The sequence below is a fragment of the Taudactylus pleione genome, unplaced genomic scaffold (genome assembly GCF_031769625.1).
Source record: "Taudactylus pleione unplaced genomic scaffold, aTauple2 ptg000707l, whole genome shotgun sequence".
In the NCBI taxonomy this organism is placed as follows: Eukaryota; Metazoa; Chordata; class Amphibia; order Anura; family Myobatrachidae; genus Taudactylus; species Taudactylus pleione.
Window position 1 is genome coordinate 14655578 of NW_028285109.1, and position 13416 is coordinate 14668993.

At 42.9% G+C, this 13416-nt stretch overlaps 1 protein-coding gene across 1 annotated transcript in view; it reads left to right on the top strand.

The window, feature by feature from the left end:
* The window catches only part of RYR3 (ryanodine receptor 3), a 763398-nt gene that overhangs the window by 314083 nt on the left and 435899 nt on the right, over window positions 1-13416 (top strand). Inside the window, exons 16-18 of the mRNA XM_088456566.1 lie at window positions 2925-3043; window positions 5025-5158; window positions 5908-6149. Coding sequence (XP_088312692.1) covers window positions 2925-3043; window positions 5025-5158; window positions 5908-6149 — 495 coding nt within the window. The remainder of the gene's footprint in view (window positions 1-2924; window positions 3044-5024; window positions 5159-5907; window positions 6150-13416) is intronic.

Consider the following 13416-nt stretch of genomic DNA (forward strand, 5'->3'; position numbering starts at 1 on the left):
GCGTCACCAACAGTTTGCAATCCGCAACGATCACTTTCAATTCCGGGCGTTACCTTTTGGCCTGGCGACAGCACCACGTGTGTTCACCAAGGTTATGGCGGTCATGGCGGCGTTCCTGCGGCTGCAGGGAGTCCGCATGTTGCCGTACCTAGACAACCTTTTGTTGGTAGCAGGGTCTCTAGAGCTCCTTCTACGCCACTTGAATCTGATGATTGCAGTACTGCAACGGCACGGCAGGTTGATAAACTGGCTAAAGTCCACCCTGATCCCGTCTCAGAGGATTCTGCACCTCGGAGCCTTATTGGACTCCAGTCAGCAGAGGATCTTTGTGACGGGGGAAAAGATCTCTGCCTTGCAGTTGAGGGTGCGCAGTTGTCTGCAGAGTCGCCGTGTCTTTCTACACTCGGCAATGAGGTTACTGTGCTCCATGGTGTCAGTATTCGACATGGTGGAATATGCCCAGTTTCACTCCAGACCTCTGCAGCAATTGATCCTGTCCAAATGGAATGGACTGCTTCAGAGTCTAAAATCCCAGAAGATGGTGCTCGCTCTGGAGGTTCGCCTGTCCCTTGCCTGGTGGTTGCAGACGACCCATCTCAACAAGGGTCGTCCGTTTTGGGTGGCGAACTGGGTCCTATTGACAATGGACGCCAGCCTTCGGGGCTGGGGAGCGGTCACGGGTCCACACTTGTTCCAGGGCAGATGGACTCAGGCAGAAAAGGAGCTTCCAATAAACATCTTGGAACTCTGCGCCATTTTCAATGCTCTCCAGCAGGCACATCGGGTTCTCCAGGGTCACCCCGTGCAGGTCCAGTCGGACAACGCCACCACCGTGGCCTACATAAATTGGCAAGGAGGAACCCGAAGTTGGGCGGCACTCGTAGAGGTGTCCCGCATCCTGGTCTGGGCGGAGCGCAATCTCCCGGCCATATCAGCAGTATTCATCCCGGGAGTCCTCAATTGGGAGGCGGTCTTTCTCAGTCGCCAGGACGTTCATCCAGAGGAGTGGTCTCTGCACCAGGACATCTTTCAACTTCTGGTGGACAGGTGGGGTCTTCCAGAGATCGACCTCATGGCGTCACGGCACAACAACAAGTTGCCGGTGTACGGGTCTCGCACAAGAGACGAAAAGGCGTCTCTGGTGGATGCTCTGTCCGTCCAGTGGACGTTCCGGTTTGCTTATCTCTTTCCTCCGTTTTCCCTTCTTCCACGGGTAATCCGGAAATTCAAACAGGAAGGAGGGACGCTCCTGTTGATAGCTCCCGCGTGGCCCAGGCGGCACTGGTTCTCAGACCTTCAGGGTCTGTCCATGGACATTCCTCTGCGGTTGCCGCTACGACCGGACCTACTGTCACAGGGTCCTTGTCTTCACCCGGACCTGACTCGGCTGTCTTTGACGGCGTGGCTGTTGAGACGGCCATGTTAAGGTCCAGGGGGTTTTCCAGCTCTGTAGTACGAACTATGCTAAGAGCTCGGAAGCCATCTTCTGCAAGAATATACCATCGTGTGTGGCATATGTTCTTCCAGTGGTGTCGGCCGAGAGGTTATGCACCTCGGGAGTTCCTTCTGTCTAGAGTGTTGGCTTTCCTACAGGCGGGACTAGACCATGGGCTTCTTCTTGCTTCTTTGAAGGTGCAGGTGTCTGCACTGTCAGTCTGGTTCCATCGTAGGATTGCTACAATCCCTGATATGCGCACCTTTATGCAAGGTGTTCTTCGAATTCAGCCGCCATTTGTTCCACCGGTGACGCCTTGGGATTTAGATGTGGTTCTGAGGGCTCTCCAGGGACCGCCGTTTGAACCACTAGGCTCAGTGGACTTTAAATGGCTGACAGCTAAAACAATTTTCCTTCTGGCCATCGCTTCGGCCAGACGTGTTTCTGACTTAGGGGCTCTATCCTGTAGACCCCCTTTCCTGATTTTTCATGGGAACAGGGCAGTGCTGGCACTCGTCCTGAATTTCTTCCCAAAGTTGTTTCTCGTTTTCATATCAACGAGGAAATCGTTGTGCCGGCTTTTAACTCACCTGACCTTTCAGTGGGTGAGGCCACTTTGGATGTTGTGCGGGCCTTAAGGATTTATGTTGACCGCACTTCTTCGTTTAGGAAGTCGGACGCCTTGTTTGTCCTCTATCCGTAAAAAGGTTTGGCCTGCTTCAAAGCAGACTTTGGCAGGTTGGATTCGTATGGCCATTTCAGAAGCTTATCTTCATGAGGGCCTTCCGGTTCCTTCCTCTGTGAGGGCTCATTCCACTAGGTCTGTGGGTCCTTCGTGGGCAGCTCGACGTGGTGCCTCTGCAGTCCAGATCTGCAAGGCTGCCACGTGGTCCTCTGTCCATAGCTTTGTGAGTTATTATGCATTTGACACCTTCGCCTCTCAGGATGCTTCCTTCGGGCGGCGGATTCTCCTTTCAGCACAGGAGCGTCCCCACCCTTGAAGGATACTGCATTGGGACATCCCCAAGGTATCCTGTGGATACCCTATGGACCCTGATGTAGAAAATATGAGAAATGGTAAGAACTTACCTTTGTTATCTCTATTTCTACGAAGTCCATAGGGTTCCACAGGACTCCCGCCCTGTCGCACCTGTGCTGCAGATGGGCTTTACTCTGGTCACCGGTTTTTCCGTCTCCCTCTGGTGAGAATGTGATTCTTGTATGTGTCCAGATCTTTGTTCTCTCTCTTCCTTCTCCTCCTCCGGCCTATGGCTTGGTACGTAACTGAGATGCCTTGGCTCGGGGGCGGGGTATAGGAGGGGGACCCTAGTGCATCCTGGGAGGCTGAAAACTTAACTCTATGGTGCCCGATGCCTGACGTCATCACCTATACCCCAAGGTATCCTGTGGAACCCTATGGACTTCGTAGAAATAGAGATAACAAATGTAAGTTCTTACCATATCTCATATTTTTTCTGTTTCATTGCAGGAATGCTGGAGGTTCTGCACTGCATCTTGATTGAAAGCCCAGAGGCTTTAAATTTAATAGAGAAAGGACATATTCGCTCTGTAATTTCTCTCTTGGACAAACATGGACGAAATCACAAGGTATAACTGCATGAATGCCGACCCTCCCCACACTGACCATTTCTTACTTGTTACATAACCTCAAAATGGAAAAACATGGTTCCAAGGCATATGTACCAGCAGGCATTTAACATTTAAGTGAGCAATATACAGCACCATTACATTTGTTTGTTAAATAACGTTTTCTTTATTGAACCTTGAAATCACCAAGGAATAAACTATGCATGCATACAGTTTGTACATTAGTCAAGATACATTAAATTAGTATCACAATAAGTAAATAATATACATTATATTACAAAATGAATAATAAAATAATTTTAAAATAAAGGTAGACCTGAATCCAAGCAAAAAGGGAAGAAAAAGGAGCCACAAGCCGGCCAGTTCCGGGCATACAACACACAACAAGACATTAAACATGAAGTAATATGTGGCAGCCAATAAATCAGTTGAGAGCTGAATCGGAGGGTATTGAGTTGCTCTCTAACCAAAAGGGGGAGACTATCAATGAAGCTCTTTGTTGTTTTTAAACGGGCTCAATAGCTAGTAAATAGCGTTTTTGTACACGTGGTGCAGAATAGTACTCAGGAGGTTTTTTTGCAGAAAATAACTTATCCCAGCAAATTTGCGGTACTTGAAAAATGGGGGCCAGCATATTTTAAAGTTGCTAGGGTTAAGTTGCTAAAGTTAAAATTCAGCTTCCGCAAGCCCCTGTAATGAAAAAAACACCTGGGGCATACTTGGGATCCCCCCCAGAGTCAAGTTCGCTCGCTTTTAACCTAGTCCCCCAACATTTTTTTTTTCACCCCCAAATTCAAAGTGGTTTTTTTGGGTGTTCTTAAGTGTTTTTTTTTTTTATTTTTGACACCGTTTGCCTTTGGGGGACTGTCTGAAGCCTGCACGGGGGTTCCCGCAATGTTGCTCCGCAAAACCCCAATTCTGCACTTTTTTCTGCCTGCTATTCATAGGCGAAACTTTTCCGCCTATTACATTGCATTGACTTTCCGCCTAGGAGAAAAGTCTTCCAAATTGAATACGGAGTAAAATCAAAACAGGCGAAAATGACGTCATCGGCGAAAAGTTTCCGCCAAAAACACGCGAAAACGGCTTTTCACCTCAAATTGAATACGGCCTTTAATTGAATGAAAGTGCCCACTGTAAATGGGCTGCTGAAAGTTCTCACTCCATTGTATTGCACAGTTTTATAATAAGTGGTCTAGTGGCTTATTATGGGGACAATCTTCTCAAGACTGTCGCCACGTAATATTGAGCTTGAAGGTAGGCTAGAGGAAATGGTCTAACTCTACTGTACTTTCAATGGTCTGTGAAAATGTCAAGGGCTTCCCTGTCAAATTGTCAATTAATAGTATAACAGATCTAAGGCAGACCAGGTAATGAAGGGATAGCCAGCCTCCCATGCTGGAAATTTCAGATTGCCACACTTTCAACAAAAAAAAATGGTTAAGGCTTATTCATGGGAGGCTTAAGAGAGGAGGGGGCTTGTGTGCAGTGTCTGTTTGGGCCTACTTCTCTCTCTTTGATAGCGCAGATGAATAGAACAGGTTCCCCCCCCATTGTCTGGCAACAACCTGAACACAAGCAGGCCAGTGTGAGCCGTCACATGAGATGAAGCAGCTCATGGGACCAGGATGGTGTCCCGGCCACTAGTGGCAGCCAGGTCGGAGACAGGCAATGTGAGCCGTCACAAGTAGCGTGGCCGCTTATAACAATAAAAACATAACATATTATGATGGAGATTGTGGTCTTTCTAGAGTGACGTTAGAACAATTGAAATGATTATATATGAAATTAATACCTGTGGCACCTACCATCAATGTCATAAAGGATATCGGGTCCGGAGGGGAAAAGTGATGAATTAAATAATGACGAGGTGAGGGAGGGGTCGGGTGGGTACATCACTATTTCACTTTGTTCCTATAAATCTCCTCTGCATGTTCTTTGATGTGTCCTTTATACATCTCTTTTGTTTGTTTTTACTCAGGTCCTGGATGTCCTCTGTTCTCTATGTGTGTGTAATGGGGTCGCTGTGCGTACAAACCAGAACCTCATTTGTGACAACCTGCTGCCCAGGAGGGATTTATTGTTACAGACTCGTTTGGTTAATGATGTCACCAGGTGTGGCCTGGTTTTTATTTTTTTTAGATTGTTTTTTTTTACATTAACTGTTTTCAAATGGTGCTTTCCTTGCTGCAACTAATGTTACTGTTTTTTAAATTAGTGATTTTTTTTTTCGTTACTAACTCAGAATCATTTTAAATCTTAGTTACACGCTGATGATGGCAAACAGTTATTTGCCATCGTTGTAGTCATGGTGCGCATTCTTTACTTGATAATGATGGAAACTCCCTTCCACATTGCAATAATATTTATTATGCCGACTGGCGGGGGGACTTGGCAGCGGCAGGGTGCACTTGGCTAAAAAGTGCATCCCAGGTTTGGATGTAAGCATCATATGATGGGCTCACATACTGCCTCGGTTCATCCTCTTTGGCGAGGGGCACTCAGTTGCCGCCATGGTTCCCTAGGCTATTCATCATAAATATTGCAGCCAGGTACCCCCTTCATATAGTTTGCTTTTTATGAAATACATATATTGTGTTTTGCTATTAGGAAATATGATCTATGAAAACATATTCCAAAGTAATTATTTGGTTCCTAAATGTAAAAAAAAAAAAAAAGAAAGAACCCCCAGTATATTTAAATCTTTACGATGTTTGTTGACATTTGTTGCTGTGTTTGGGTAATCCATATGAACAAAACCAAGGTGCATCAGTATAGTGCTCCTCTTTGGCCAAGTTTAATTTTGTGTGTTGCATTCTGACAAAATACGGCGTGTAATTCTGGTTGACCCTTATGTTTTTCAGCATGAGACCCAACATCTTCCTGGGTGTGGCAGAGGGCTCAGCACAGTACAAAAAGTGGTACTTTGAGATGATCATCGATCAGGTAGATCCGTTTCTGACACCAGAGCCAACTCATCTACGTGTTGGCTGGGCTTCAACGTCCGGTTATGCCCCTTATCCCGGTGGAGGGGAAGGATGGGGAGGCAATGGTGTAGGGGATGATCTTTTCTCCTATGGATTTGATGGTCTCCACTTGTGGTCTGGTAAGTGTATTCAGTTGCTGTCTTTTTACACCAGAACAAGTGGTCATTTAAGTCTCACAGCTTACATCCATAGATATAATCTATCTATTGTTACTAACATTATTAACATTTACTTATATAGTGCCAGCATATACCGTTGCGCTTTACAATTGGAAAATTACAATATGTACAAACAGGATGATTATTGTAGCTGAATATCATGAATGAGCACCAGTTCTCTATCTATTGGTGTTTCTATCCCGTCATTCACACACATCAGTAGCTGTTCCCTATTACTACTGTAATATAATAGAGGCAGGGTTCCTGCAGTGTAGTAGGGAGCATTCACCACATTTTTGCAAGTTGCCACATCCCGATTTTTAGTACAGATAAATGTGTACTTAAACTTTTTCTGGTACCTGGTAGATAAAAAAAACCTTTCCTCGCGCACTGCAAGTACTCCCTGAGGTCTCAGCCACTTTCGTACATTGATACCTCCTTGCCAGCAGGGTTACATTAGAGTATAGGGATCACACGTGCTTATTGTCAATTAATGTCCTTACACACAGTAATCGGATGATGTACTAACTGATTTATTAATCCCTTGCAAGACTAAGAAGTGGCACACACAGGGCATGCAAGGAATCAATTTCCGGTTAGTGCCATTCTAAGATATATGAATAATTGTCTTGTAACTGCTGCAGTAATGTTTTATGAGGTATTGCTGACACAGTACAGTATCACTTATATGGGTAAACTCTTTAAGCAATAGCAACAACTTTGTCCTATCATATACTGTTCTGAACGTACAGCCTAAGAGCCCAATTCAGAGATTTACGCAATGCTGATATTTACGCAGATGGAGCGATTATTAGACATGCGCATGCGTGAAAGCCATACTGCGGACGAACAGCGATTGTTTCGCGATAACGCTCACAAAGGGGATTAATTCGCAAAGTGAGTGACAGGTGGTCAGCGTTTGGGGGAAGTAATGGGGGGGGCTAGGCAAACGCAGGCATGTCGGGAACAGTTGAACTCCATTTCATGGACGTGAATAAATTGGCCATTGCGATCTCCTTCATAGCAGGAGAGCGCTCAGCGTGTCAGGAGAGCCGCAGTGTTTGAGACAGATGAGCCTTCACTCAGAAGCTGCGTGGCTGCCTAATCTGCATCAATGTTCCCGATGTTTACGCTGTTGCATGTCATCAGACGGATATGAGAAGGCAGCAGTGGGCATCCCTATGCTCATGTAAGCTTTGGAAGTCATTAGCATAGTTTAGAAATTGCGATCCGTGAGAGATCGCAGTTGCGATTTCATTACCTTAAATCTCTGAATCAGGCCCATTATCAGTGGTAGCTAATTGATAAACTATTAATAACAAAAATGCTTTGCATAATAATAATGTAAGATAAGATGCTGTATTATTCACAATCCCATAAATAATTTTCATGAGTATGCTTTATACCTGTCATTTCACCTGTTGTGTGGCCTAAAGGGAAGGTCTATGTTCTTACCCTAAAAATCATGTGTCTGCGGGAGACTGTTGATGGGATTTGTGTGGATGAGGGTTTTCCTCAAAATTGTCCCAATCTATTAATCTGGCATTTTGGCTGGTATAAGTATATAGATAGATAATGGCAATTAAATGAATATGTGGCATTCAGATAGTTTTTGTAATGTGTTTTAATTCCAGTGTGTTGCAGTTGGATATAATATTCTTTCCAGAATCGCCTGTTATATTTCATCAAGTGTTGTGGTTTTGGTTTTATTTATAGTGAATGTAATTTGTGGTGTTGAAAAAAAATCCTAACAAGACCAGCATAGAAACACAAAGACACAACAAACGAACAGCTGCAGACATATTATGTTAGATATTGTTCAAGGCATAGGCAGTAATAGAGGCCTGAAAGTTATTTTATTTGTTATCTTTCATGGATATCTGTGTATATTATATATAGATCTGTGTATTAGATAGATAGATAGATAGATAGAATAATGCATTAGTACAATGTATTTTATTCAGAAGGCACTATGCTGTTCTTCTCTGGGGATAAATGAAAAGGAGTCACCATTGAGTTCAGAGATTAACACATTTTGGAAGCTTGGATGAGAACACCAACACACATTTGCCAGTTGGAGGGATTTAGGCAGGGAGCTCTTTTCATAATACAACAAATGCTAATTTCCTGCACATAATCCAAAGTCTTTAAGTACAACAGCTGTGTATAACTGGAAAACTGTCAGTCCGCGGTCTTTAAAAGGCTGAAAAATTACTCAGGTATTTGAAATATTAAATATTACTTTTTCATCAGAATATTTGTCAGCAGAGAAGAGACATTGTCCAGGCTCTCTACATACACTGTTATTTGCAGTGAACAGGCCCATTTATGTAAGCCTTCATCCAGTTATTTCTACCCATGACATCAAGCCTTAGCAAAAGTACTTTTGTACAGTAAGTGAGGGCAAGCTAATCCTTTCCTCATCGTTTGTATGGATGACAGCATCCAACTGTCAGTTTTAGGTCCAGGGCCGGCGCTTACATTAGGCAGCTGCCTAAGAGCGCCGGGCTCTGATGGGCGGCCCGCTGAGGCTGCCTTCTACAGTGGTCTTGTATCTCCCCACTGGAAGCCATTTCACCCGGTGATGGCTGCAGTGCTTACCCAGCGGTGGGCGCCCGTCAACTCCCCCCCTTCATGCAGCTAGACTAAGCCGCAGGCACCTAGTCGGGTTACGGTGACATCACTCTGCTACCGGCAGGAGACGTTCCCTCCCCGCCCAGTGCGGTGTCTCTGACAGTGCTGTCAGCCGACCTGTAGCGGTCTTCCCTTGCTTCCTCCCACGGCGGTGACGACGAGTCGGAGCAGTGCCTGCGCTACAGGGGATGAAGCATCATGAAGGCAACGAGGAGCTGCAGAGCGGGACTGTGGACTCTGTTGCAACCGGACAGCTGGGAGCCTGGGACTCCGGGAGTACTGAGGTAAGTGGAAAAAACTGGTAGGAAATGGGAGGGGGGAATAATTAAATATATCTTAAAATGACTGGGGGTGAGGGGGGTTTATTAAATATATATAATGGCTGGGGGTGAGGGGGGTTTATTAAATATATATAATGACTGGGGGTGAGGGGGGTTTATTACATATATATAATGACTGGGGGTGAAGGGGGTTTATTAAATATATATAATGGTTAGGGGTGTGGGGGTTTGTTAAATATATATAATGGCTGGGGTGAGGGGGGTTTATTAAATATATCTTAAAATGACTGGGAGTGAGGGGGGTTTATTAAATATATATAATGGCTGGGGGTGAGGGGGGTTTATTAAATATATTTAATGGCTGGGGGTGAGGGGGGTTTATTAAATATATATATATATATAATGGCTGGGGGAGATGGGGTTTATTAAATATATATAATGGCTGGGGGTGAGGGGGGTTTATGAAATATATATAATGGTTGGGGGAGATGGGGTTTATTAAATATATATAATGGCTGGGGGTGAGGGGGGGTTATTAAATATATATAATAGCTGGGGGTGAGGGGGTTTATTAAATATATCTTAAAGTGGCTGGGGGTGAGGGGGTTTATTAAATATATATATAATGACTGGGGGAGAGGGGGTTTATTAAATATATCTTAAAATGTCTGGGGGTGAGAGGGGTTTATTAAATATATATAATAGCTGGGGGTGAGAGGGGTTTATTAAATATATCTTAAAATGGCTGGGGGTGAGGGGGTTTATTAAATATATCTTAAAGTGGCTGGGGGTGAGGGGGTTTATTAAATATATATATAATGACTGGGGGTGAGGGGGGTTTATTAAATATATATAATGGCTGGGGGTGAGGGGGTTTATTAAATATATATTTATAATGGCTGGGGGTGAGGTGGGTTTATTAAATATATATAATGACTGGGGGTGAGAGGGGTTTATTAAATATATATAATGGCTGGGGGTGAGGGGGTTTATTAAATATATCTTAAAATGGCTGGGGGTGAGGGGGTTTATTAAATATATTTAATGGCTGGGAGTGAGGGGGGTTTATTAAATATATATATATATATAATGGCTGGGGGAGATGGGGTTTATTAAATATATATAATGGCTGGGGGTGAGGGGGGTTTATAAAATATATATAATGGCTGGGGGTGAGGGGGGTTTATTAAATATATATAATGGCTGGGGGAGATGGGGTTTATTAAATATATATAATGGCTGGGGGTGAGGGGGGGTTATTAAATATATATAATAGCTGGGGGTGAGGGGGGTTTATTAAATATATATAATGGCTGGGGGTGAGGGGATTTATTAAATATATATAATGGCTGGGGGTGAGGGGGGTTTATTAAATATATATATATAATGGCTGGGGGAGATGGGGTTTATTAAATATATATAATGGCTGGGGGAGAGGGGGCTTATTAAAGATATCTTAAAATGGTTGGGGGTGAGAGGGGTTTATTAAATATATATAATGGCTGGGGGAGAGGGAGTTTATTAAATATATATAATGACTGGGTGTGAGGGGGTTTATTAAATATATCTTAAAATGGCTGGGGGTGAGGGGGGTTTATTAAATATATATAATGGCTGGGGGAGAGGGGGTTTATTAAATATATATAATGGCTGGGGGTGAGGGGGGTTTATTAAATTTATATAATGGCTGGGGGAGAGGGGGTTTATTAAATATATCTTAAAATGGCTGGGGTGAGGGGGATTTATTAAATATATATAATGACTGGGGGTGAGGGTGGTTTATTACATATATATAATGGCTGGGGGTGAGGGGGGTTTATTAAATATATATAAAGGCTGGGGGTGAGGGGGGTTTATTAAATATATATAATGGCTGGGGGTGAGGGGGGTTTATTAAAAAAAAAAATATATATATATATATAATGGCTAGGGGAGATGGGGTTTATTAAATATATATAATGGCTGGAGGTGAGGGGGTTTATTAAATATATATAATGGCTGGGGGAGAGGGGGTTTATTAAAGATATCTTAAAATGGCTGGGGGTGAGAGGGGTTTATTAAATATATATAATAGCGGGGGGTGAGGGGGTTTATTAAATATATCTTAAAATGGCTGGGGGTGAGGGGGGTTTATTAAATATATATAATGGCTGGGGGTGAGGGGGGGGTTTATTAAATATATATAATGGCTGGGGGTGAGGGGGGTTTATTAAATATATATAATGGCTGGGGGTGAAGGGGGTTTATTAAATATATATAATGGCTGGGGGAGAGGGAGTTTATTAAATATATATAATGACTGGGGGTGAGGGTGGTTTATTACATATATATAATGACTGGGGGTGAGGGGGTTTATTAAATATATATAATGACTGGGGGTGAGGGGGGTTTATTAAATATATATAATGGCTGGGGGTGAGGGGGGTTTATTAAATATATATAATGGCTGGGGGAGAGGGGGTTTATTAAATATATCTTAAAATGGCTGGGGTTGAGGGGGTTTATTAAATATATATAATGACGGGGTGAGGGGGGTTTATTAAATATATATAATGGCTGGGGCTGAGGGGGATTTATTAAATATATATAATGGCTGGGAGTGAGGGGGGTTTATTAAATATATATAATGGCTGGGGGTGAGGGGGGGTTTATTAAATATATATAATGGCTGGGGGTGAGGGGGGGTTTATTAAATATATATAATGGCTGGGGGTGAGGGGGGTTTATTAAATATATATAATGGCTGGGGGAGTGGGGGTTTATTAAATATATATAATAGCTGGGGGTGAGGGGGGTTTATTAAATATATATAATGGCTGGGGGTGAGGGGATTTATTAAATATATATAATGGCTGGGGGTGAGGGGGGTTTATTAAATATATATATATAATGGCTGGGGGAGATGGGGTTTATTAAATATATATAATGGCTGGGGGAGAGGGGGCTTATTAAAGATATCTTAAAATGGCTGGGGGTGAGGGGGTTTATTAAATATATATATTGACTTGGGGTGAGGGTGGTTTATTACTTATATATAATGACTGGGGGTGAGGGGAGTTTATTAAATATATATAATTGCTGGGGGGTGAGGGGGGTTTATTAAATATATTTAATGACTGGGGGTGAGAGGGGTTTATTAAATATATATAATGGCTGGGGGTGAGGGGGGTTTATTAAATATATATATAATGTCTGGGGGAGATGGGGTTTATTAAATATATATAATGGCTGGGGGAGAGGGGGTTTATTAAATATATCTTAAAATGGCTGGGGTAGAGGGGGTTTATTAAATATATATAATGATGGGGTGAGGGGGGTTTATTAAATATATATAACGGCTGGGGCTGAGGGGGATTTATTAAATATATATAATGGCTGGGAGTGAGGGGGGTTTATGAAATATATATATATAATGGCTGGGGGAGATGGGGTTTATTAAATATATATAATGGGTGGGGGAGAGGGGGCTTATTAAAGATATCTTAAAATGGTTGGGGGTAAGAGGGGTTTATTAAATATATCTTAAAATGTCGGGGTGAGGGGGGTTTATTAAATATATATAATGGCTGGGGGTGAGGGGGGTTTAATAAATATATATAATGGCTGGGGGTGAGGGGGGTTTATTAAATATATATATAATGGCTTGGGGAGAGGGGGTTTATTAAATATATATATAATGTCTGGGGGTGAGGGGGGTTTATTAAATATATATAATGGCTGGGGGAGAGGGGGTTTATTAAATATATCTTAAAATGGCTGGGGGTGAGGGGGTTTATTAAATATATATATAATGACTGGGGCTGAGGGGGGTTTATTAAATATATAATGGCTGGGGGTGAGGGGGGTTTATTGAATATATATAATGACTGGGGGTGAGAGGGGTTTATTAAATATTTATAATGGCTGGGGGTGAGTGGGGTTTATTAAATATATAATGGCTGGGGTGAGGGGGGTTTATTAAATATATATAATGACTGGGGGTGAGGGGGATTTATTAAATATATGTAATGGCTGGGGGAGAGGGGGTTTATTCAATATATCTTAAAATGGCTGGGGGTGAGGGGGGTTTATTAAATATATATAATGACGGGATGAGGGTGGTTTATTACATATATATAATGGCTGGGGGTGAGGGGGGTTTATTAAATATATATAATGACGGAGTGAGGGGGGTTTATTAAATATATATAATGGCTGGGGGTGAGGGGGGTTTGTTAAATATATATAATGGCTGGGAGTGAGGGGGGTTTATTAAATATATCTTAAAATGGCTGGGGGTGAGGGGTTTTATTAAATATATATAATGACTGAGG